The sequence below is a fragment of the Sapajus apella genome, unplaced genomic scaffold (assembly GCF_009761245.1).
Source record: "Sapajus apella isolate SASKATOON/1434 unplaced genomic scaffold, GSC_monkey_1.0 scaffold140, whole genome shotgun sequence".
Lineage (NCBI taxonomy): Eukaryota > Metazoa > Chordata > Mammalia > Primates > Cebidae > Sapajus > Sapajus apella.
This window is the reverse complement of record NW_022437080.1, coordinates 640,430-665,534: the sequence shown is the minus strand read 5'-3', so window position 1 is coordinate 665,534 and position 25,105 is coordinate 640,430. Positions and strand designations below refer to the sequence as shown.

At 43.0% G+C, this 25,105-nt stretch overlaps 1 protein-coding gene across 10 annotated transcripts in view; it reads right to left on the bottom strand.

Annotated features, from left to right (window-relative positions):
- PLEKHB2 (pleckstrin homology domain containing B2) overlaps positions 1 to 25,105 on the bottom strand; it is a 48,189-nt gene that overhangs the window by 4,774 nt on the left and 18,310 nt on the right. Inside the window, exons 2-8 of one of the 10 annotated variants that reach the window (XM_032263989.1) lie at positions 24,526 to 24,570; positions 20,271 to 20,423; positions 19,289 to 19,391; positions 12,918 to 12,957; positions 10,692 to 10,802; positions 4,440 to 4,548; positions 173 to 214 (exon numbers count right to left, since the gene is read on the bottom strand). In XM_032263989.1, coding sequence (XP_032119880.1) covers positions 173 to 214; positions 4,440 to 4,548; positions 10,692 to 10,802; positions 12,918 to 12,957; positions 19,289 to 19,391; positions 20,271 to 20,423; positions 24,526 to 24,562 — 595 coding nt within the window. In that variant the 5' untranslated portion in view covers positions 24,563 to 24,570. The remainder of the gene's footprint in view (positions 1 to 172; positions 215 to 4,439; positions 4,549 to 10,691; positions 10,803 to 12,917; positions 12,958 to 19,288; positions 19,392 to 20,270; positions 20,424 to 24,525; positions 24,571 to 25,105) is intronic. The other 9 variants (XM_032263990.1, XM_032263991.1, XM_032263992.1 and 6 more) reach the window with 9 other exon arrangements.

Genomic DNA, 25,105 nt, shown 5'->3' with positions numbered 1-25,105 from the left:
GAATGAGAAAAAGGCAGACACAGTTTCTATGGCAACTAAGATACTACAGGAAAGACTAAAGGAAGGTTACTTTTACAAATTACCATCAAAACAGGGAATTGAGAAAACTATAAAAGATGGGGGGATGGGAGGACTATAGTCCCAAAATCTAGAAGTCTGCTCTTGGACTTACCCCTGGAAACTGCAGTGCAATGACGTGTCATGAGGATGGTCTCTACAAGACAGAAATAGAAGACTCCAACCAAAGGAGCCGACTCAAGCAAACACCTCAACCCCACAACACGAGAGAGCCGAACGAGCACCCACTAGCAGGTTAAATCACAGCACAATGTTTACAGAATGTCTACAGCACTCTGTACCTTCTCAGTTGACCGACTGACCCACTAGTTCCAATCACACTCAACAGAATGCCATAACCAGCTCTGTGCAGGACTAGGAGGGTTCTTGTGGACTAGCTCTAGGCAGTGAGACCCTGGCAGACAGGATGGCATGGAGGTGGCAAAGCACCCATCTGGTTGTCAGCACAAGCTGCTATGCATCAACCACAAACCCACCTGACCCTTCCACCCAAGCAAGTCTGGGGACTGCCTGGTCACCCCCCTAAGGCAACCCAGGGTCAGCATAAGGCAGGCTGACCACAGTGCCCACTGGTTCAGCCCCTCATGTGGCAAGCATTCCGAGTACTGCCTGTGAGAGTGCCACCGCTACTCTACTGAGGAGAGCTAAGGGCAAGGATGAACTCATTTCCAGAAGTGCCCTAAACAACCATGTCTGCAATATCTGTGCTCTCTATACAGTAAGAAACAATGGCAACTGCCCTATTCTGTGGGCTGGAAGCTGAGAAAGAGGCTGGGTCTCACGTGGCATGTCTAAGGCTTAAAAATCACCACCCCCATAGGATCCCAACAGAAAAGTGTGCAAAGGAAAATAATTCATAAAAGGGGATATATAAACTAAAGCAACTCAATGGTTCCACTTGAGACCTACTGAAGCTGTCAAAACTTTTAAAGCACAACAGTCAATCTTTATGGGATTACAGATAAACCACTGCATCGGCAACTGCTAGTGGCATTATAAGTTGGTAAATCATTCTGGAATCAACTTGGTAAAATGCTATCCAGGTTTAATGTGTATTATCAGATGAAATTATTAAAAATCTAGGATGTCTCTTAAACTAATCCAGAGATAGAGAAAGGAGGCTGAAGTAGAGATAAAAGATTAGACATAAGGTGGTTAACTGCTGAAGCCAGTGATGGGCACAAGATAGTTCATTATTCCATCATCCCTATTTTTTATGTTTGAAATCTCTTACATTTTTAAATCATATCCCAAAAAACCCTCAAAAATGTCTATGCCTCTTGACATATTAATAGAGATGCTCCTCAGCTTACAGTGGGGTTACCTCCCAATAAACCCATCATAAGTTGAAAACATCATAGTCAAAATGCATTTAATACAGCTAACTTACCAAACATTATAGCTTAGCACAACCTACCTTCAACTGCTCAGAGCACTTACATTAGCCTGCATCTGGGAAAATCAACTAACACAGAGCCTACTATAATCAAGTGTTGAAGATCTCACATAACTGAGTACTATACTGAGAGTGAAAAACAGAATGAAGGTAGGAATACCTGAAGTACGGGTTCTACTGAATGCACATTGTTTTTGCACCATTGTAAAGTCAAAAAATCATTAAGTCAAACCATCCTTAGTGGGGGCCTGTCTGCATATAGAGATACATTCTAATTGGGGGGAAAAAAAAAAAAAAGAAACATATTCTAGGTCAGGCGCAGTGGCTCATGCCTGTAATCCCAGCACTTTGGGAGGCCAAGGAGGGTGGATCACCTGAGGTGAGGAGTTTGAGACCAGCCTGACCAACATGGTGAAATCTCATCTCTACTAAAAATACAAAATTAGCTGGGTGTGGTGGCACATGCCTGTGGTCCCAGCTACTTGGGAGGCTAAGGCAGGAGAATCATTTGAACCTGGGAAGTGGGGGTTGCAGTGAGCTGAGATCGTGCCATTGCACTCCAGCCTAGGCAACAAGAGCGAAACAAGACAGGACAGGAACAGTGACAGGGACAGGGAAAGGGAAGGAGAAAGGGAAGGAGAGGAAAGGGGAAAGGAAAGAGGAATAATACATATTCAGTAGGAACAAAAAGAAAAATGACTAAAGATGTTCAAAGCAGTATCTACAACAGCAAAAAAAAGAAAAAGAAAAGAAAAGGTGGGGGAGAGAAAGAAAAAACAGCCAATACTGCAAGGTTTAGTAATACCTCACCCAATATGATAATAGGCAATTACTAAAAATATTTATGAGTATTACGTAGCACTTGGGACAATACACAGAATATTTATAAACAAGACTAGAAATATAAACGCATGTTTATAAAGAGAGAAAAAAAAAATTCTTTTTTAAAGATGGATTCTTGCTCTGTTGCCAGGCTGGAGTGCAGTGGCACGATCTTGGCTCACTGCAACTTCCAGCTCCTGTGTTCAAGCAATTCTCCTGCCTCAGCCTCCCGATTAGCTGGGACTATAGGCATGTGCCACCACACCCAGCTAATTTTTGTATTTTCAGTAGAGACAGGGTTTCATTATGTTGGCCAGGATGGACTCAATCTCTTAACCTCATGATCTGCCCACCTCAGCCACCCAAAGTACTGGGATTACAGGCGTGAGCCATCACGCCCAGCCAAGGAGAAAACGCTTTATGTGGAGGATGTACAGCAGGTCCCAGATAACACTGTTTCATTTAACATAGTTTCATTATAACATTGATAAGAAGAAAAGAATTGATTCCCCTCTGGGCACCACCTGTGTGAGTTTGAAGGTTTTTTTTTTCCATGTCTGTGTGTTTTCTCCAGATAGTCCAGTTCCTTTCCATCCCAAAGATGTGGCCCTTAGGTGAATCAGTGTGTCTAAACTGTCCCAGCCGGAGTGAGAGTGGGTATGGGTGAGTGTGCCCCGCAATGGGATGGCATCCTATTCATGGTGAATTCCCCACCTTGAGCCCTGAGCTGCTGGGAAAGGGTCCCGCCATCCATGGTCATGAACTAACTAGGTAAATCATTATCTCACTTGTTTTTATTAATCTTTCTTACATGTATGTATAGCTCACATTAATTTCAATGGTTGATATTAGAAGTGGTGATGTTTTTGTGACCAGAAATAAGCCATAGAAACTTAACTCTTGTTTATACCAATTAGCCTACAGTAAAATTGGTTTTGTTACATGTTTCACTGGAAGTCACATTTTCCAATCATCTACTGTTGATGTTAAGGAAGAACTTACTGTAATTCAAACGAAAATATCTGTGCTAGGCTCACAAGACAATGGACAAATATTTAACCTGTCATAATTACTTATTATTATTTTATTGGTTTTCAACTTGACATGAAAAAAAGTCAAGCAAAGTAGAATTCTCCAAAGTCCATGCTAGTTGGGTGAATCTGCCTCAGATTCCCGGAACAGAGGAGTATGAGATCTCTCTATTTCTATTCTAGAACCCATTTTAAGTGCTAAATGCATCAAAAGCCAAAGCAACCACCAACAACTACAAGGACGCCATCTAAAATTGTAACCCGGAGGTCTTGACTTCTCTGGGCACCACTATTAGTGACCGACCCACCCTTCTGGTACCAGCTTGCCTCCCACTGCCTCTGTGCTGAGACACCATGCTAGTTTTGCTCACAGCCCAGAACCACTCCTCCTCCTGCAAACCTCCACATTTCCATCTCTTCTGAGCTTGGCCTCTGGCTCCAGCCCACCTACCTGTGCATCCGCCTGTGCTATGGTGCTATGCCCACTGCATCTGCCCGGCCTCACTTCATAGGAACTATCAGCACAGCTCTGCCCTTCCCACCCTCACTGCCACGCCAGCACCATGCAGCCCCAGCAGGTGGCCAGCACTGTCCCACAACTCTATCCTGCTGACCCCCTTGCCAAGTGATGCCCTACATCAGTCACTCACGCCTGCCATGTGTTTCATCTGACATGAAGAATAGAAATAACAGACTCCAAGCCCAGAATAAATACAAGCCCTTCTACTCCACTGTGAAACAGAACATCACCTCAGCAGTGACAACTTTCCATGGATGTCACCAGAAGGAGAACAGCTGAAAGGTCACCTCTCATCCCTTAAAATGGGCCTCTTACTTTGATTGCTTCTTAACGTAAGCAAATCCCAATGAGTACAAATTCCTTCTGAGAACTAATCCAGACACAACAGCAAAGTCCTAAAAATCAAGCCTACTCTAGCTTTGCAGAGCAGTATGAAACTACCAAAGGCTTTTTTTAAAGCATAACAACAGAGTGATTTGCAGTCCACAACCAGAAAATATAGCTTAAACCGAAAAATAAAAATGTTTATAGGTCTCTCTGGTCTACTCAGTAAATGGAGAGAAATCAGGCAGGAAAGGCTGGTGTGAGTTACCTGCATATGGGTACTGGTAGGGCACAGCATACGCCTGCCCGTTTGCAGCATAGACAACTTGAGTTCCTGGCGGGTATGCACCACCGTACGGCCCATAGCCGTATGCCTGCTGAAAAGAAAGAGGCACATTAGAAATACAATTGTGAAACCTCTGGTAAAGTATTAAAATTGGGTCTCCAGGTTGCAATCGATAAAATTTAACAGTCAATTTAAACAACAACAACAAAAAAAAACACGAAACAGTGTGGTTACTAAAAAAAAACACAAAAACTACAACTGAAGCCCACTTTCAGGCTACAGAATGAAGAAGGCAGAAAAACCCAATAAAAGAAGAGAACTGGACTTGCATGAGATTTGGATTTCAATTCAGCTGTACTGTTAACCTGACCTTCAGTAAGACACCTGGGCCTTCCTTTGCCCATCTGTAAAATAAGGTTGAACCAGGTGATAATGAGATTCACCAAAACTATTTTCCAGGCAAAGCCAGCCTAGAAGCAGAATCCTTTCTGCCCCAAGTTTGGCAATTCCAGGCACAGTATGGAAGATGAAGGTGCCCTGAAGTGTGGTACCTGGGCAGGGGACCGATGGTTTTCTGGCTGCACACACCCATGAAAGGGCACAACCAGAAACGGGCAGCAGTCCCACCTCCACTGACTGAGTGAATAACCACTATATGCTGAGAAATACTGAAATCAAGGGCTGGCCTTCCATATGTACTCACAGGTGAGAAGGAATCAGACACACAGACACAATTAATGTCGTTCTGTGACAAGTGCTCTCATACAGGGAGGACAAGTGCTCTCATACAGGGAGAACAAAGGTATGGCCAGGCAAACGTGTGTGTAGATCTAAACCTGTTATCATACAAAAGCAGGAGACAAGAGGTTTCTAGAAGATGGAGTAGACATTCTTTCCCATATTCCTCCTAAGTACAACTACAATCTCTGGGCATTATATACAAAGCAAACACAAGAAGACTGAAGAGTGACAAGACAGATGTGCTAGGAATATTAGCACATGAGGGAGGATGCACGGTAGGTCCCCTAGGATTCCTTTTCGCTTCACACATCCCAAACTGGACAATGGGGAAGGTGGCAAGCTGGAAGTGCCAACCAGTGCAAACCATAAAGGCCCTGAGAAGAACTGCTCTCTTTCACAAAGACCCTAAACAGGAAAGGGGCAGCCCAGCAAGATAGAACATTTTTAGACAATAACCTCTCTACTCCAGGGAACAACCACAGAAAAGCCCGCAGCCTCACACCAGAAAAGGCCAAGTATGAAGAGCCTGAATTTCCGTGCTCAGCAGACTATAGCAGGGTACCGCCAGGCCCTCAGAATACTGTCAAATAAGACTGAGTGAGAGACTGAGAATTTCTTCCCAGCCAGACAGAAACAAAACACCCACAACCCACTGGACAGTGTCCATGGAGGCCTTGTGGGGAGCCAGAACCCCACTCCCACCCAGCAGAAATAAGATGCTCTCCCTATCCCACTGAGATGGGATCAGCAGAGGCCAAGTGGAGAGTGAGTCTTTTAGGACCTCTCAGTGGCAGCCATGGTATCAGTGGAGGCTACGGGGGAAGCAATAAGATGGAGCCTTTCCTCTTCCCAGACAGGGTGGTCTCAGTGGAGATCTAGTGAGAGCCCAAATTCACAACCCCCTCTGCAGTGACAAGAAACCTGGCCCATGAGTGTCAACTGAGGCCCAAGGAGAGCCCGGACTTCCACCTCCATCTGGCAGATATAAAGCAGCCCCCCAGAAGGAGGTCTGCTAAAACACGAGATTTAAATAAGATTCAGAGTCTTACAGTACTTAAAATGTCCAGCTTTTGATCAAAAGCCATTCATCATACCAAGAACCAGGAAGATCTCAACTAAATGAGACAAGACAACAACAAAAAACACAACACCAAGATGACAAAGATGCTGGAATTATCTGGAAAGATTTTAAAGAGGCTATCATAAAAACCTTCCAATAATTATGAACACACTGGAAATATAAAATATCTACCATAAAAGAGAAAAATCTCAGTAAAGAGTATATAAAGACATGCATTCAGTATTTTATATATCAAGATATAAAGAATAACCAAAGAGAAATTTCAGAAGTAAGAAATACAATAACCAATTTAAATGGTTCAACGAATGGGCCCAACAACATAATGGAGATGACAAAGTGAAGAATCCATAAGTGTGAATATAAAGGGCAGAAATTACCCAATCAGAACACAACAGAGGGAAAATAGACTGAAGTAAAAAAAAAAAAAAAAAAAAAAAAAAAAAAAAAAAATGAGCAACTCTGGGACACATGAGACTAACAGGGACGTCATCAGAGTGCCAGAAGGAGAGTAGAAGGAGGCTGGGGCTAGAAAAGCGCTCAAGAATAATGGTTCAAAATTTCCCAAATTTAGCAAAAAACCCAAGCCTGTATATTCAAGAAGCTGAATGAATACCAAACAGGATAAACCCAAAGAAATCCACACAAACACATACATTATAGTCAAATGTTTGAAAACCAAAGGCCACAGAGCAAGCAGAAGGAAGAAAATAAAAGAGCAGAATCAGTAAAATTGAGCGACAGAAAAAGTGAATGAAACAAAAAGTTATTTTTTTGAAACTATTCATAATATTAATAAAACCTTTAGTAAACTGTCAAAAAGAGAAAAATCAAATCACCAGTATCAGGAATGAATGAACTAGATGATATGTTACTATAGACTCTGAAGACATCACATAAATCAGACAACTTACAAGAAAAGGAACAATTCCACAAAAAGTACAAACTATTAAAACCTACTCCATACGAACTAGAAAATTTGAGGGGACAAGTAACTACTAACAAAGATGCATCTGCGGTAGGCCCGAGGAAAGGTCATGTGAGGATACAGGGAGAAAGAGGTCATATGCAAGCCCAGGGAAGGCCTTAGGAGAACCAACGCTGCCAGCACCTTGATCGTGGGCTTCCAGCCTCCAGAACTGTGATGAATAGATATGTGTTGGTTAAGCCAAAACAAAGGAAAAAGAAAACAGAATTTTTCATGTAAAATCTCCCAAAAAAGAAATCTCTAGGCCCTGATAGTTTCAATGGAGATTTCTACCAAATTTTAAAAAATAATTAATGCCAATTCTACACCATTTCTTCCAGAAACTAGAAAAGCAGAAAACCACTTTCCAATTTATTCTATTGCCAAAGTATAAAAAAAGAAAACTATAGGCCAATATCCCTCATGAATATAGCTGTAAAAATCCTTAACAAACATTAGTAATTGAATTCAGCAATAAATAAAAAGAATAATACACCATGACCAAGTAGACTTTATTCCAGGGAATGCAAAGCTGGTTCAGTATGTGAAAACCAAACACTATAATCCACCATATTAGCAGGCTAAAAAGAAAAAAATAATAATCATAATCATAATAATTACTACAGAAAAAGTATTTAACAAAATCACTTTGGGAGGCCCAGGCAGGAAGATCGCTTGAGGCCAGGAGTTCAAGACCAACCTGGGCAACACAGCAAGATCCTGTCTCCACAAAAAAAAAAAAAAATTCTTTTTTGCAGGCATAGTGCCACAGGAGGCTAAGGCAGGAAGATCACCTTAGCCCTGGAGTTCAAGGCTGCAGCGAGCTAATGATAGTACCACTGCACTCCAGCCTGGGTGACAAAGTAAGACCCCATCTCTGAGAAAAAAGAAGAAAAACTGACACCCATTCATGATAAACACTCTTGGAAACCAGAAAGAGAGAACTTGTAAATCTAATAAAGAATAGCTACAAAAAACCTCCAGCTAACAGCATACTTAATGAATGTATTAAATACTAAATAAATGCATATATAAAACCAAATACTAAATTCAGCACTAAAACGAGGTCAGGAGATTGAGACCATTCTGGCCAACATAGTGAAACCCCGACTCTACTAACTATAAAAAGTTAGCCGGGCATGATGGTGTGTGCCTATAGTCCCAGCTACGCAGGAGGCTGAGGTAGGGGAATCACTTGAACCTGGGAGGCAGAGATTGTAGCGAGTGGAGACTGTGCCACTGCACTCCAACCTGGGCGACAAAGTGAGACTCCGTCTCAAAAAAAAACAACGGTAAATTTTTAAAACTCAATAGATCTCCCGTAAAATCAGGAACAAGGCAAGAATGTCTTTTCTCACCACTGCTACTCAACATATTTGAAGGTCTAACCAAGGCAATAAGGCAAGGTAAGAAAACAGAAGGCACACAGATTAGAAAGAAAGAAAACTGTTCCTATTTGTAGATGACATGATTGCCTATGCAGTATATCCCAAAAAATCTACAGGAAAAGGAACTAGACTAAGTGAGTTTAGAAAGTTTACAGGCTGCCGGTGGGACGCCATGGCTCACCCCTGTAATCCCAGCACTTTGGGAGGCTGAGGGAGATGGATCACCTCAGGTCAGGAGCTCAAGACCAGCCTGGCCAACATGGTGAAACCCCGTCTCTACTAAAAATACAAAAAATTAGCCAGGCATGGTGGTGGATGCCTATAATACCATCTCAGGAGGCTGAGGCAGGAGAATCTCTTGAACCCGGGAGGCATTGCCTAAGTCAAGATCGCGCCATTGCACTCCAGCCTGGGCAGTAAGAGTAAAACTCCATCTCAAAAAAAAAAAAGAAAGAAAAGAAAAAGAAAGTTAGTTTACAGGCTGCAAGGTCAACCCACAAAAACCAATTCTATAAGAATTGGCAATAAATATAAGAAAACTAAAACTAAAAATGTAATACGATATGCAATCACTAAAAAAAAGTGGAATACCTGTAAATCTAACAAAACATATATGGGATTTTTATACTGAAAACCTCAAAATGCTGATGAAAAAATTAAAGAGGATCTAAATACACAGGCAGTCTATGTTTATAACTGGAAGATTCAACATTAAATAAAGATGTCCTTACTCTCCAAATAAATATGATACACAGGTTTAAGGCAATTCCTGCAAAAGCCTTGCAAGGTTTCCAAAAAGGAATCAAGAGGGTGCTGATCAGTCCACCCAGTTCCCAGACTTATTATATAGCTACAATAATTAAGATTGTGTGGTACCAAAGGAAGGTAACCACACAGAACAATGGAACAGACCACAGACCTCAGAAATAGATACATACAATAGAGCCCTGAAACAGACATATATCTTATAAAAAACTAATTCAAAATCAATACAGACTATTTATAAAACCTAAGACAATAAAACTTTCAGAAAATAATGTAGAAGAAAATCTTAGGAAACTTGGGCTACGTTTGTCAAGCTAAGTTTAGCATAACAGCAAAAGCACAATCAAAAGGCAAGGCCAATAAATCAGAATGTGCCAAAATTCTTAATTCTGTGAAAGGCCTTGTTAAGAAAAAGACAAGTTACAGGCCAAGGCCACATGTAGACTGAGCATCTCTAATCTGAAAATCTGAAATGCTTCAACATGAGTCAGTGATACCTTTCTTTGCTTTCTGCTAGCTCAGGATACAAACGGTTTCATGCACAAAATGATTAAAAATATTGTATAGAATTACCTTCGAGATATGTAGATAAGGTGTATACAAAACATAAATAAATTTTGTATTTAGACATAGGTTCCATCCCCAAGATATCTCACTACCTATGTAAATATTCCAAAATCAAAAAAAATCTGTTATCCAGAACACTTCTGGTCCTAGGCATTTTGGATAAGATTTACTTGACCTGTATCTAAAAATAATCCATGGCCAGGCGCAGTAGCTCATACCTGTAATCCCAGCACTTTGAGAGGCCAAGGCGGGCGGACTGCCTGAGCTCACTCAGGTTCACATCCAGCCAAGGCAACATGGTGAAACCCTGTCTCTACTAAAATACAAAAAATTAGCCGGGCGTGGCAGCGTGCACCTGTAGTCCCAGCTACTCAGGACACTGAGGCAGGAGAAGTGCTTGAATCCAGGAGGCAGAGGCTGCAGTGAGCCGAGATCAAACCATTGCACCCCAGCCTGGCGACAGAATGAGACTTTGTCTCAAAAAAAAAAAAAAAAAAAAAGGATTCATTTCTCAAACATGTATGTAAGAATGATTGAACCCAGGGAGGTGGAGGTTGCAGTGAGCTGTGAGCTGAGATCATGCCACAGCACTCCAGCCTGGACGACAGAACGAGACTCCACCTCAAAAAAAAAAAAAGGAAGAAATGGTTCAGAGTATGTTTCTAATTTCATTTAAAGAAACAAAACAAAGCAGGACAGCAGCATAGACCCCAAGCTTCCCTGAGATGGAGGCTCGGGGTTCTCCCTACCTCAGGGGCTGGTGCAGCATAGGCCGTGTATGGTGGAGGGGAGGAAACCACGGATGTCTCATCAGTCATGACTGCAGAGCCCACATACGCCTGTGGGAGAGAGGAGAGGGTGAGGGCAGGATAGCGTCCCAGCAGCTGTGTGCTCAATGATGTTGTGCATGTGTCCCTTTTATTTAGCAAATTAAAAATTTTAAAGGACAAAAAGTTATATAGCTCTCTGCAAAGTAGGAAAAACTCCCCCAGTCCAGTGGGGGCCCCTAGCCCTACTCTGGTGTCCTCTAAATGCAGGAGCAAAGTGGCCCTCATTCAGCCCCTAGCAGGATTAGCACTCTCACAGCTAGGAAGGCACTCAGAGGCCCCATTGTTACCCAATACCTTTTAAAAGATATTACACCAGGCCAGGAGCAATGGCTCATACCTGTAATCCCAACACTTTGTAAGGCTGGGTGAGAGGATCGCTAGAGCCCAGGGGTTCAAGGCCAGCCTAGGTAACAGAGGGAGAGCCCATCTCTACAAAAAAGAAATTAGCTGGGCATGGTGCTTATGGGAACAGCTACTCAGGACGCTAAGTCTGAAGGATCACTTGAGCCCAGGAGGTCGAGACTGCAGAGAGCCAAAATTTAGCCACTGTACTCCAGCCTGGGCAAGAGAGCAAGACCCTGGTCTCAAAAAAAAAGATGTTACAGCACTCTCAACATCCTTTATTCACAAATGAAAACCCTACAATCTAAAATGTATCAGAGATATGTCCTATACACAGTCTGTTTTTACCTTAAAAAACAAAATTCTTCATTAAATTACTCCTCAATGTAATTTAAAGAAAAACATGTTAGTTATTAAAAAAAAAATCTGGCCAGGTGCGGTGGCTCACACCTGTAATCCCAGCACTTGGGAGGCTGAGGCAGGCGGATCATGAGGGCAAGAGTTCAAGACCGGCCTGACCACCATGGTGAACCCCGTCTCCACTAAAAATACAAAAATTAGCCAGTCGTGGTGGTAGGCACCTGTAATCCCAGCTACTCCGGAGGCTGAGGCAGGAGAATCGCTTGAACCCAGGAGGCAGAGGTTGCAGTGAGCCGAGATCGTACCACTGCACTCCAGCCTAGGTGACAGAGAGAGACTCTGTCTCAAAAAAAATAAAAAAAATCCATACAAAGAATTAGTTGGGGATCTTGCCCTTAACTGTATGGATCATTAATACTAATTTTACCCACGAAAAGCATTTTCACGAAGAAAAGGTAACTGCAACTATAGAGTAAGCTTGGAATGAAGTTCTGCGTTGTGCTAACACTGACACTTGGATATTAAGCCTTTTACCTTCTTCTCCCACATGCACACATTCTTGTGTAAGCTTGATCCACCTTCTTCTTTTCTTAGAGATAAAAGAGGAAAAAATCCCACCTAAAGAATGAAAGCTCTGACCAGAGTAACACTCCCTGATCCCTGACAGATAAAGATGGCATTACAAGCTCTACAAATGGGGTTCACTGTCTCAGTGACCTCCTAAGGCCAGAAACAGGATAAGAGACAAGTACAAGTCACAAAAAGGTTTGTTTCACAAGGCTGAGCTCCTGTGCATAAAAAGGATCCTGCAATTCTTTCTGAGCCTTTACTGCAAACCACAGCAGAATTCAAAGTGTTGCAGAACTTCAAGAAATACAAACATTTCTAGAAAGCAACACTGGAACAAGCATGCCTGTGTGAGGAGGGTGCCTTCTGCCAAAACATTTGGCAAACCCAGCTTGCTCACTGTTGGTTAAAGGTGCCCTGCCCAGTGCTACCCGCCCAGTCATGGCTGGATGGCCAGGAAACCCGTTTTCCCCCTTCTCCAATTGTTACGTAAGACCATGTGAAAACATTACTGGTGGCTGGGTGTGGTGGCTCACACCTGTAATCCCAGCACCTTGGGAGGTGGAAGTGGGAGGATCACTTGAGCCCAGGAGTTCAATACCAACCTGGATAATATAGTGAGACCTCCTCTCTACAAAAAAAATTTTTTAAATAAGCTGGCCATGGTAGCATCGGCCTGTAGTCCCAGCTACTGGGAAGGGAGGAAGGGGAGGCTGAGGCGGAAGGACCACTTGAGCCCAGGAGGTAGAGGCTGCAGTGAGCAGCACCACTGCACTCCAGCCTGGGTAAAAGAGTGAGACCTTGTTAAAAAAAAAAAAAAAAAAAAAATTACTGATGATTGTATTAGCAACTTACTGTGTTTGTCCTAGAATCTTGGAGTGTAAATTTCCAGGCCCTGGAGAAAAGAAAAAGGGTACTTAATATTTAAGGCAATCCAACATTTCAATGATTCTCAAAACCTGGGTTGGCATCAGAATTCCTGAAGAGACCTGCTTAAAGAACAGGTCTTCAGGCCTTGCCTCAAACCACTTGAGATATGCACTAGGAATATACATTTTTTAAAACTACATCTATAATAGATACATAATATTTAAAACATAATCTATACAATACTTTTTAATAAATGCGAAATGTACTGCCACTTGCTTTGTGAGTTCATGGCATACACACAGATCTACTTCCTTTTTAACAGCTTTATAATATTCCATGATACGATTAAATTTAGATGTTAGCAATTTTTCGACATTAAAAAGAATGGTGGGGACCAGATGCAGTGCCTCATGCCTATAATCCAAGCACTTTGGGAGGCCAAGGCAGGGGGATCACCTGAGCCCAGGAGTTCAAGACCAGCCTGGGCAACATAGTGAAATCCCAGCTCTACAAAAAACACAAACATTAGCCGGGCATGGTGGTGCATGCCTATAGACCCAGCTACTTGGGAGGCTGAGGTGGGGGAATAGCTTCCTCCTGGGAGGTCAAGGCTATAGTGAGCCAAGATAATACCAGTCCATTCCAGCCTGGATGAAAGAGAGAGACCCAGTCTCAAGAAAAATAGAAAAAAGAATGCTATTAACATATTAACATCCCTATTACCCTTGCACTCTTATGTAAACATTTCCATAGGGCAAATTCCAAAGACTGAAACTGCTAGGTCAAAGGATATAAACAGAATTTCAGCAGGTATTGCAAAATGGCCCTGCAAAACGACTCTAACAGTCTCTGTAACCTACCAGCTTTCCTCCATATTGTCAAGAAAAAACTAGATATCTGAATCTTAAGTATCACAATTAAGTTTTTGCTTTAATTGATAGGCAAAAACAGTCTCTCATCCAGGCACCATGGCTCACGCCTGTAATCCCAGCACTTTGGGACGCCAAGGTAGGCAATCACCTGAGGTCAGGAGTTCGAGACCAGCGTGGTCAACACGGTGAAACCCCGCTTCTACTGAAAATACAAAATCAGCCAGGCATGGTGGTGCATGCCTGTAATCTCAGCTACTCCGGAGGCTGAGGCAGGAGAACTGCTTGAACCCGGGAGGGAGACAGAGGTTTCAATGAGCGAGATCACACCACTGCACTCCAGCCTGGGCTACAAGAGACTCCATCTAAAAAAAAAGCAGTCTCTTGTGTACCCACTCATTCCTTTACCCCTTACTTTTCTTACTAACCCCAGCCCTCTTACCTTCATCAATTCCTTTCATTTTTATTCTCATTTTACTATCGCCCTAAGTTGAAAGATTCATTCAGTTATTTTCAAGTGTTCTGGCTTTCTAAGGAATGCAGTTAAGTTGCAAAATTCCCCAACAGATTTTGTATGTGGCATACCACTGTCATTCACTTTGCTAAAGGGATCACATTGGATTATTCATATATGTTATACAAATTTTGTTGTCATTTCAGGTGAAAGAGTTTAGTATGGCCTTTGGTCTGCAAATTCAGTTCTGTTATTTCAGAACATATTTCTTGCCCTGAATTTCTAATTACCTCTTTTGGGGTTCTATACTTTCTGCACATCAATAATCTTTCTGAACTTTTTTTAGTGTTTCTAACATATCTCTGATCTTTTCTCCAAATCTTTTCATCTTTTTCCCCCTCACTGAGATTATCTCCAGTCTCTTCCCCCATGCCAGTGATTCACTTTTCATTTGGTGTTGTATGCAAGGGAAGACCACTTTCATCAGATTATAATGTGAATGGCACCCTCTTGACAGTGACAGACCTTCTAGATTATAGACACAAAAGAGCAGAAAAGAAACATAAATCTCTGCCCTCACATAGCATACATTCTAATGAAAGCAGATGATGAACAAGATAAATAGTTGGTAGATGGTGAGTGTGTATGCAGACAGGGAGATATAAGTTTAAATATGGTGGCCAGGAAAGCATTCCTGAAGACTCTGCTTCTGTTCCTTGGATTTTATTTTCCTCCACTCTAGGAGCTTTTCCTGAGGCTTGCATTTTACTTTTCTTATTTTTCCTTCAAGGTCTATCTGCATAGCTGCCAAGCCACTTCTTTACATCCTGCTCACTTTTTACATGGGAAGTGATTCTAAAACTTCTGTTTGTGCTGATAAGGTAGGAGTTATTTCTCCTTGACACCCTCCCTACCTAATCTGGTATCAACCGGTAGCTCTGCCCTGTTCCACCTCTGTCCAGCCCAGCAACAGTCTGATAGCTAGGTGTACCCTCAATCAATATTCTATAATCTGAGGGCACAGGGCTGGAAGAGAAGGAAATTTCTTCTGAGATCGAGTAAGTCTTTTCTGAAAAATCTGGGTCCTACACTCTCTTCTGAGCATATTCCTTTGAATGTCCCCATGCAAAGGCTCACTTCACAGCCATAAAATTATCCAACTCCTGTGAGCTTCAGTGCCTTTCACTGCCCTGCAAATGATGGGCCCTGGGAGAACCACCCAGCCTCTGCTGAGGTCCCAAGGACATCACATTCTCAAGGATTTTTCCTTAGCTTTTCCAAAAAGTACCTTACTCTTAATCAGCATCACTCCAGACTACAGGGTAAAACTAAACATTTGCAGTATTTAATTAATCCATCTTGTTACTGCTTCTGGGATTCGCATAGGATTAAAGAACATCTCAACAGAATCATCTATTTCTTTGGCTGTTTGTATTTTGTGATTGAAATCAAACTTCTTTATTTGGTTGCACCATTGAAATGTTTTCCTCTCAGGGAAGATGATCTAATCCATTTCACCATTGTTCTCAAAGGTCTCTATGATGGGGTTGACTTGTGTCCTCATGAAAATGATATGCATAAATCCTGATCCCCAGTAGCCACGAATGTTGGATTGTTATTTGGAAATAGGGTATTGGCATATGGAATCAAATTAAGATAAACAACTCATAGTGAATTAAGGTGAGGGTCCTTAATCCAGTATGACTGGTGTCCTTTATAAGAAAAGAGAATTCTGGACACAGACACAACAGAAGAAGGCCATGTGACAACAGAGGCAGAGACCGGAGTAACACGGCTGCCAGCCAAGGACACCAAAAACTACCAGCACCACCAGAAGCTAAGAAGAGGGAAGGGACCCCATCCAGCATCGCAGAGGGAGCAGGGATCTGTTGACACACCAGATGCCAGACTTCCAGCCTCCAGAAATATGAGACAAGGAATTTCTGCCATTTTTGTCACTTAGTGTTCAGCAACTTGTGACAGCAGCCCTAGGAACTCACAGTTTCCTTACTCTTTCCTTTTTTGTTTTTCTGGCCATTTTATTTCAAGTGTGTTTCTTCTTAACAGAATATATTGCTGGACTTTGTATTTTCTGCTCAATCTCAGATCTTACCTTTTTTTTTTTTTTTTTTTGAGATGGAGTCTCACCCTGTCACCAGACTAGAGTGCAGTGGCACCATCTCAGCTCACTGCAACCTCCGCCTCCTGGGTTCAAGCAATTCTCCTGCTTCAGCCTCCTGAGGAGCTGGGACTACAGAAGCATGCCACCACGCCTGAGTAATTTTTTACATTTTTAGTAGGGACAGGGTTTCACTGTGTTAGCCAGGTCTTGATCTCCTGACCTCATGATCTGCCCACCTCAGCCTCCCAAAGTGCTGGGACTACAGGTGTGAGCCATGGTGCCCAGCCCTCAGATCTTACTCTTTTTAGGTAAATTTCACCAAATCACATTTACTAAAATCACAGAAACTATCAGTCTAATTATTGCCAGGACATTTACTGTTGTACTTTATTAAGTTTTCTTTTCACGAGGAATATTTTCTGTTCTTTTTATTCTTCTGGTTTAAAAATATTATCCTCCACTTCTATCCGCCCAAATTTGTGCCCTTAAAATATGACACATGTATAAAGCTCTCTTTTACATCTAGGTTAAGAACAAACTCACTCATTCTTTCAGGCTAAACAAGACTAGCCCTTCAAGTATATATTTTTGCCTCTTCTCTTATGTGCTTTGCTTTTGTTTTTTGGAGACAGGGTCTCACTCGGTTACCCAGGCTAAAGTGTGGTGGCGTGCTCTCGGCTCACTGCAACCTCTGACTCCCAGACTCAAGCAATACTCCCACCTCAGCCTCCTGAGTAGCTGTGACAACAGGCACACCCCACCACGCCCAGCTAATTTTTGTATTTTTAGCAGGGACAGGGTTTCACCAAGTTAGAAAGGCTGGTCTCAAATTCCTGACCTCAGGTGATCCAGACGCCTCAGCCTCCCAAAGTGTTGGGATTATCGGTGTGAGTCACCGCACACAGCATTCTCCCATGTTTTGTTAGATTACTCTAAAACTCTAGTTTCAGATGTTTTTCCACTGTTTCTTTAAAAAATATTTTGTACATGTGATACTGCCCCCCAGCAGAGCAGAGCAGTTAAGGACAAAGGGCTGTAGAAACAAGGGTTCAGATCGAGTCTAGCCTACCAGCTCTAAAGCCTGTAGGAAGTGCAGCAGGCAGAATGACAGCTCCAAAGATGTCCACAACCTAATCTCCATAGCTTATGAATATGCTGCCTTACAAGGTAAAAGGGATTCTGGGACCAGGTACGGTGGATCACACCCGTAATCCCACCACTTTGGGAGGCCAAGGTGGGTGGATCACTTGCGCCCAGGGTTTGAGACCAGTGTGGGCAACATGGCAACACCCCATTTCTACAAAAACTAGCTTGGCGTGATGACAAGCACCTGTAGTCCCAGCTACTTGGAAGACTGAGGCAGGAGAATTCCTTGAGCCCAGGAGGCAGAGGCTGCAGTGAGATAGCATCATTACACTCCAGCCTGGATGATAGGAGTGAGACTCTGTCTCAAAAAAAAGGTCGGGGGGGTGGGAAGCAGGGAAGCCAGATTATGCAGCAAGAATTAAGACTAAGGACCTTGAGATGATGAGATTAACTTGGAATATCCAGGTGGGCCAAACTAATCTCGAATCCCTAAAACCACGTAACCTTCCTGGCTGCAGAGAACCAGAGATGGCGGCAGGAGAGGACTCCACCTACCACTACTGGCTTTAAGGATGGAGGAAGGGGCTGCAATCCCAGGAATGCAGAGGCTTCTAGAAGGTGGAAAAAGGAAACAGATTCTCCCCTAGAGTTTACAGGGCGAATATGACCCTGTAGAAACTTTGTGACAAGTGAGGCTCGTGTTGGACTCCTGACTTCCAAAAGCATAATAGTAAGTTTGTATTGTGTGAAGCTACTAAGCTTGCGGCAATTTATTACAACATTAAAAAACATATAGAAGTTACTTAACCTCTCTATGTCTCCACTTCATATGAGTGACAGCACCCACCTTGTAAAATAAGACATGATGAGGATTACAGTCATCTGTGAAGCTGTTAACTCAGTGTCTAGTGCAAAGGAAGTGTTCAATACATGTTGGTTTAAATTTTTAAACAGTAATAACAGAGCTCCAATTTACAAAAGTAGCAAATTAGTTTGACACATGGTCATTTCTCCACTGGACTTTAGGAAAGCCCCATCCCTTCCAGAATGTGCCATATTTGTATCAGAGTCACTAATATAAATTAGAAGAATGTAAAAAGACAGCTACTTCTGGGACTTAAAACAGACCCTAGAGTTTGGCATGGAATGACGTTTATACAGAGGCTGAGCACAGATATGTGTGGCAGGCCCTGACAAAATGGCCTCCAAATCTGTGAAGACATTGCATATCTACAAATATTCCAGTAATCTCTGTTAGTGAATTCTCACAACATCCAGAGTTCACCCACTTAAGTGGTAAAGTAGACAGAAAAACCAATTCCAATTCTCCCCAAATTTCATTCAATCAGTGTTTTCAAGATTCTGATCCAACATCAATGCCAATGTTAGGAGGCCAAGGAGTATTACAATTGGGATTTCCCCATCCCTTCTTCAGAGATGGCAGAGAAATGACCACCAAAGAAGGAAAAGCTGCACAGTAGAGATGTGAATGCTTTTCAAAAAGACATTAACATAAAAAGAACCAATCTTAACAAACCATTCAACTATGCCTGTTACCCATTGTGAATCTAATAATGAAAGAGAACACAACGAGACTACAATTCCTTTCTGCCATTTTCACCGCAATGGGATCGGCTCAGGCAGTCCCAGAGAGGCAGACACTAGAACTGAAAAAGCAAGTCTTGTATTTCTCTCACACATCCACCGAGTCCCTCATTCTGACGCCTCAAGGAAAACTCTACTCCCATTCTTTTCATTTTTTGGCAATCAGACATTAAAATAGAAAATACTTTTTAAATTAAACACATAAGAAAGCAAAACTTACAAGCAATCATCTGTGCTTTCTGCACAAAGACTAATTGTTTTCCCATCTCGGCAAACAATTTGCAGCATGCAGTCTTTTGACTTTCCATCCGGAGGCTGAATATCTATGAAAAATACGGCAGAATAAAGGAAATTTTTCAGGATTTCTTCTTACATTTTCTAAGAACTACCAGCTCAGAGAAGCAAAGGACTAGACAATAAATCAAGTGCTATATCTATGAAAGAACCCTCTGCCTTTCCAAGAAGGCAGAAAGAACATAGCTAGGCTGACTAACAGGACCAGCTGCCAAGAAGATATCTACAAAATGTATTCCTTATAATGGGTATGAAGAATAACTTCAGGAAACGACATCTCAGATGTTTTCTTTTTCTTATTTATTTTTTTTTTTGAGACAGTCTCACTCTGTCACCCAGGCTGAAGTACAGTGGCACAATCTCGGCTCACTACAACCTCCACCTTCCAGGTTCAAGCAATTCTCTGCCTCAGCCTCCCGAGTAGCTAGGATTACAGGTAACCGCCACCATGCCCAGCTAATTTTTGTCTGTATTTTTAGTAGAAATGGAGTTTCACGATCTTAGCCAGGCTGGTCTTGAACTCCTGACCTTGTGATCCACTGCACCTGGCCAACATCCCAGATTTTAAGCAACTGACTGGAGTCAGCATCAAACAGAAGCCAGTTTCTGAGTACAAAATCAACACAGTCTAGGCTGGTCTGTGCTTCTTGAGGTTCCCAGAATGCTGGTTCCCTCGACTCAAGTAGAAGAGACATGGAATGGTGAGTTTAACTCAGTTGAGAAAATTGATTTGCCCCTACCACGTGGTTCAAGATCTAAGTGCCTGGGGCCCCACTGTGGTCACCCTCTAAGAAGAAACCCTTCTTCAATCTGTTAATGAAAGCAGAATAGGGAAGGAAGAGGACCCAGCTCCTACTAAGACAGAGAAACAGCTGAAGACAGAAGTTGGCCAAGACAGGCCAGCTTACCCCGACATTCCTGCCCCGTGCGGATGTTGATGCAGTCCACTGGCATATGGACCTTATCCTCAACATTCTGCCGAGTCTGGTCATCATAATAGATTAGGTGACCATCCGACCACAGATCAAACCAATTCTTCTTCCAGCGCTTCAAAATAGTACCTGGAAAAAAATAGTAAGGTTAGTAAGTCTTACTATTTCGCCCAAGTTAGAATGCAGCGGCTGTTCCCAAACGTGATCATAGCTCAATGCGGCCTTGAATTCCTGGGCTCAAGCAATTCTCTCACCTCAGCCTCCCTTTTAGCTGGGACTACAGACACATGCCACCATGCTCAGTTGAAAAATTGGCTTTAAGCCAAAAGACCAAGGACATAGTCCTCTAATTCCCAGCAGAAACAAAAGGAGCTCTTCCCTGGCCCCTTAATTACACCTGTGTAGAATTACCGAAAGCAATTCATCAGGATGAAAGGGAAAGCAGAGCACGGCAGCCACCCACTGGTACTTTCACAGGCTGCATGCAGCACACACTGGCAACAGAGAAGACTGCCAACCAACTTAGAAGTCCCAATACTTTCAATTTAGGTTTTTTTTGTTGTTTTTTTTTTTTAAAAAAAAAAAGCTTGCTTTTCAGCAAATGAAATGTATCTAACACTTAATTCTTCATACAGTACTAAAGTTTGAACCTCTCAAACTTTTAAACTTTCTAAATTTCCAATACTGCCTAAATTTGCTAGATTGATCAGAAAATGGTGGACTGTAATTTCTCTACATGCAAATAAAAATAATACATTTCTCTTCTGAAAAAACATGTTTTGGCCAGGCGCAGTGGCTCACGTGAGTAATCTCAGCACTCTGGGAGGCCAAGGTGGGTGGATCACTTGAGGCCAGCAGTTCAAGACCAGCCTAGGCAAAATGGTGAAATCCCGTTTCTACTAAAAATACAAAAAATTAGCTGGGCATGGTGGCTTGTGCCTGTAATCCCAGCTACTATGGGGCTGAGGCAGGAGAACTGCTTAAAGCCAGGAGGGGGAGGCTGCAATGAGCTGAGATCACACCACTGTACCCCAACCTGGAAGACAGAGCAAGACTCTGTCTCAAAAAACAAAAGAAAAAATACATTTTTTTCCCTTGTCCTTAAGAGCTTTCACAGATACTGTTTCCTACCATTTCCAAGAGGAAGCCCACAGTATGGAAGGTGCCCCCTTCCCGATGCATACACTGGAGAAATGAGCACAGCAGGATGTAGACCAGGCCCTGCCTGGCCTCCCATGCCAACTCCCATACTGTATACATCCTACTACCTCACACACTTCTGTCAACTTGAGTGAATTCATCCTTTCATTTGTGATCTTGGATCAGGTACTTAACTTTATAAAATTGTAATTTCCTTGACTGCGTAAAGGGAAAACCCCAGTAATGAACTTAAAGGCCAGTTGTAGCTCCAAGTCATCTCTGTACCTTCCTCACATCCATTCACTGCCCACTACACCTTCTGTTCCTATCCACCTCACCCTGTTCCTGGCCAACATGCACAATCTCATTTCACGCACTTCCCTTTATACTGCCATGCTTGCAACTGGTGTCAACCAGATACGTGCCATCCAGCTTTCCTGCCACTATCAGGCACTCTCCTCACCAAGAGGGGTGTCAAATGCACTTGCCCAAGTGACCACTAAGTGATACCCAAGCATCCATTTGATTGACCACCTGAGCTGTGCAGAAACTACCAAATAGGCTGGGTGCAATGGCTCATACCTATAATCCCAACATTTTGGGAGGCTGAGGTGGACGCATCACTTAAGCCCAGGAGTTTGAAACCAGCCTGGGCTACACAGCAAAAGCCTGTCTCTACAAAGAAAAAAAAAGCCAGGTATGGTAACACAAGCCTGTATGCCCAGCTACTCGGGAGTCTGAGGCAGGAGGACCACTTGAACCTGGAACATCAAGGCTGCAGTGAGTAGTTTTCATGCCACTGCACTCCAGCCCAGACGACAAAGCAAGTTCCCATCTTAAAAAAAAAAAGTCAGCCAGGCACGGTGGCTCACACCTGTAATCCCAGCACTTTGAGAAGCCGAGGCAGGCAGATCATGAGATTAGGAGTTCAAGACCAGCCTGGCCAATGGTGAAACCTTGTCTCTACCAAAAATACAAAAAAATAGCTGGGCATGGTGGCGCATGCCTGTAATCCCAGCTACTTGGGACACCGAGGCAGGAGAATCGCTTGAACCCAGGAGGCAGAGGTTGCAGTGTCCCAAGATTGCACCATTGCACTCCAGCCTGTGTGACAGGGCGAGACTCCGTTTCAAAAAAAAAAAAAAAAAAGCCCTACTAAATAGAACCACAGAAACAGAGAGGTGGAACCACTGGGTCAAGGAGTTCTGCCCAAGTGTCTCAACCTGCCATCAAAGCCCTGGCTGCAGACTCCCAAATCAGGCTGTCCTCCAGGGGCCAGGACTGGGTTCCAACAGCATACGTGGCAATGGCATGAAAAAGTCTCAAGGACAGCTTTGTCCACATCACATGTGTATCACCACTGCTCTACAACCCCATGAATGTAATACACCTCACCTCGTTTTACTGGCATTGATCTTCTACTTTCAGGAAAAGAAGGAAAATTAACCCACATCTATAGGTATGGGGTTATAGAATAAGTCTTCTGAATAAACACTTCTCAAACACCCATGGACGAGGACACTGGAAAAGTCTATGTGACTTATTTAAAGTGTATCTATTTTATGTACATCACCATGCTAGGCGCTGATGGGGAGCACAAAATTACCAAAAGGGTCATTGTTCACTACGTTGACAGAGAATTTACATCAAGTTGTGGTGGAGAAGGGAAAGCTTACCCTCAAACAAAGGTGTGGTAGAGCCTGGGGAGTAAAACCAAAGGCCATCCGAAGGGCCAGTAAAGGAGGGCTCTAATATGCCAGGACTGTCTTTGTGAAGCTAATATGATACCTCTGTCTATTCTAGGACTACAGGACTAGCACAGACAAGGGACACATGGTTCAGCTCCAGGCTAGGAACACAGAACTAGTCACAGACACACAGGCTGAAGGCCCGTCTCCTGGTGCATATAGTGTCAGTGCTGAAATCAAACAGTCCTAAGTCTGAATGTACATTTGTCACCATAGTTTACAGTTAGACAAGTTACCTAACCTCACTGAATCTCAATTTCTTCAACTGGAAATAATAATACTACTTATCTCATGTCTCTGAACAATAAATGGTATGTGACACAGCTCAGTTTTTGACTAGAATCATAAATGACATACTAGTCACTTTACCCTTAACTTCATTCTTTCTAGTATAGCAGAATAATCTGCTTGGTCTTTTCTTTTTAATAAATAGGACTAGTTCTTCCTACTTTAAAACACAGTATGAATCTCACCTGGAGTGACAGCCTCAGAGATAAGCAGACAGTGTATGAAAGATAGGTTTGAAAAGATAAGCCTAGAAAAGTGACTCAAACCCATTTTAAAAAAAATCCTGAGTCTCTTCTCGAGTCCTTTTGAAGACACAAAAGTTTTGGTTTTAGATAAACTCATTGCCTCAGATCAAGTCTTCAGCCACATAATTACAAAGACTCCCACATTTGAGAATCTGAGTCACTGCTCAATCCCCAGATAACAGAGACAAGCTGGGCTCAGTTAGATCCAGGCAGTCCCAGATTCATCATTAATAATAAAGCACACAGCCGTGTGCAATGGCTCATACTTGTAATCTCAGCATTTCGAGAGGCCAAGGAGGGCAGATCATCTGAGACTGGGAGTTCAAGACCAGCCTAACCGACATGGAGAAACCCCATCTCTACTAAGAACACAAAATGAGCCGGGTGTGGTGGCACATGCCTGTAATCTCAGCTACTCAGGAGGCTGAGGCAGGAGAATCACTTGAACCTAGGAGGCAGAGGCTGCATTGAGCCAAGATCGCACCATTGCACTCCAGCCTGGGCAACAAAAGCAAAACTCCATCTCAAAATAAATAAATAAATAAACAAACAAAAATAAATAAAGCACACTAGTGAGGAGAGCAAAAGCAGCAGGGACTGCCATTGTTTCCTGGTTCCTGACAACTCAGCAACCAAGGAAGAGCTCCATGGTGTGCAAAGTCAGTTCACAGAGATCTAAGAATATCCAAGGGGAAACTCAAGGCCACAGCACTAGTAAAACTTTGTTTTTAAACATGATCAGCTTAAGCAAACAGAAATAGAGATTGCCCTTTGGCAATGCCGATCACAGGCCGTACACCCTGTACTCACTCTGTCGCAGCAACCAGCCACTCTTCACAAACGCCATCTCTTCACCTACAGAACAAGAACAGGCAGGTTCAAAATCATACACAGAATGAGAATAGCCTGCCCAGCCCAAGTCTCTCTCCTTATCCCCTTTAGCATCAGCTGAGGAAGGGTCCAAGGCCATTTTAGCTCAGTGCCCCCCTGGCATTTAACAAATACCTCTCCTCAGTGGGGTTGACGCACTCCGCACCCTGTGCCATGTCCCTTCCTCCCACACTAGCCTTCAGCCTCACCACCCAGCCCACCTGACCGAGTTAACACCACTCAACAAACATAAAGCAGCCCCACGGACACAAGATTTAGCCTCTCAAGGACATGGAGGATTCTCGTGGCTTGCTGGAGCCCCGAGGTGCCTACATTTGGCATTCCCAGTGGGGTCCACATGGCCCAGGCAGGGGTACTGCACTGGTGTCGGCGGTGAGTGATATGGAGTGTCCAAGTTAGGGCTAAAAAGCAGAAGTCATCAAGAAAACGGTTCATAAAGTCAACTCCATAAAAATTTAAATTTTCTGTGTGGAAAAAAGTCAAATGTGACTTTAAAAGT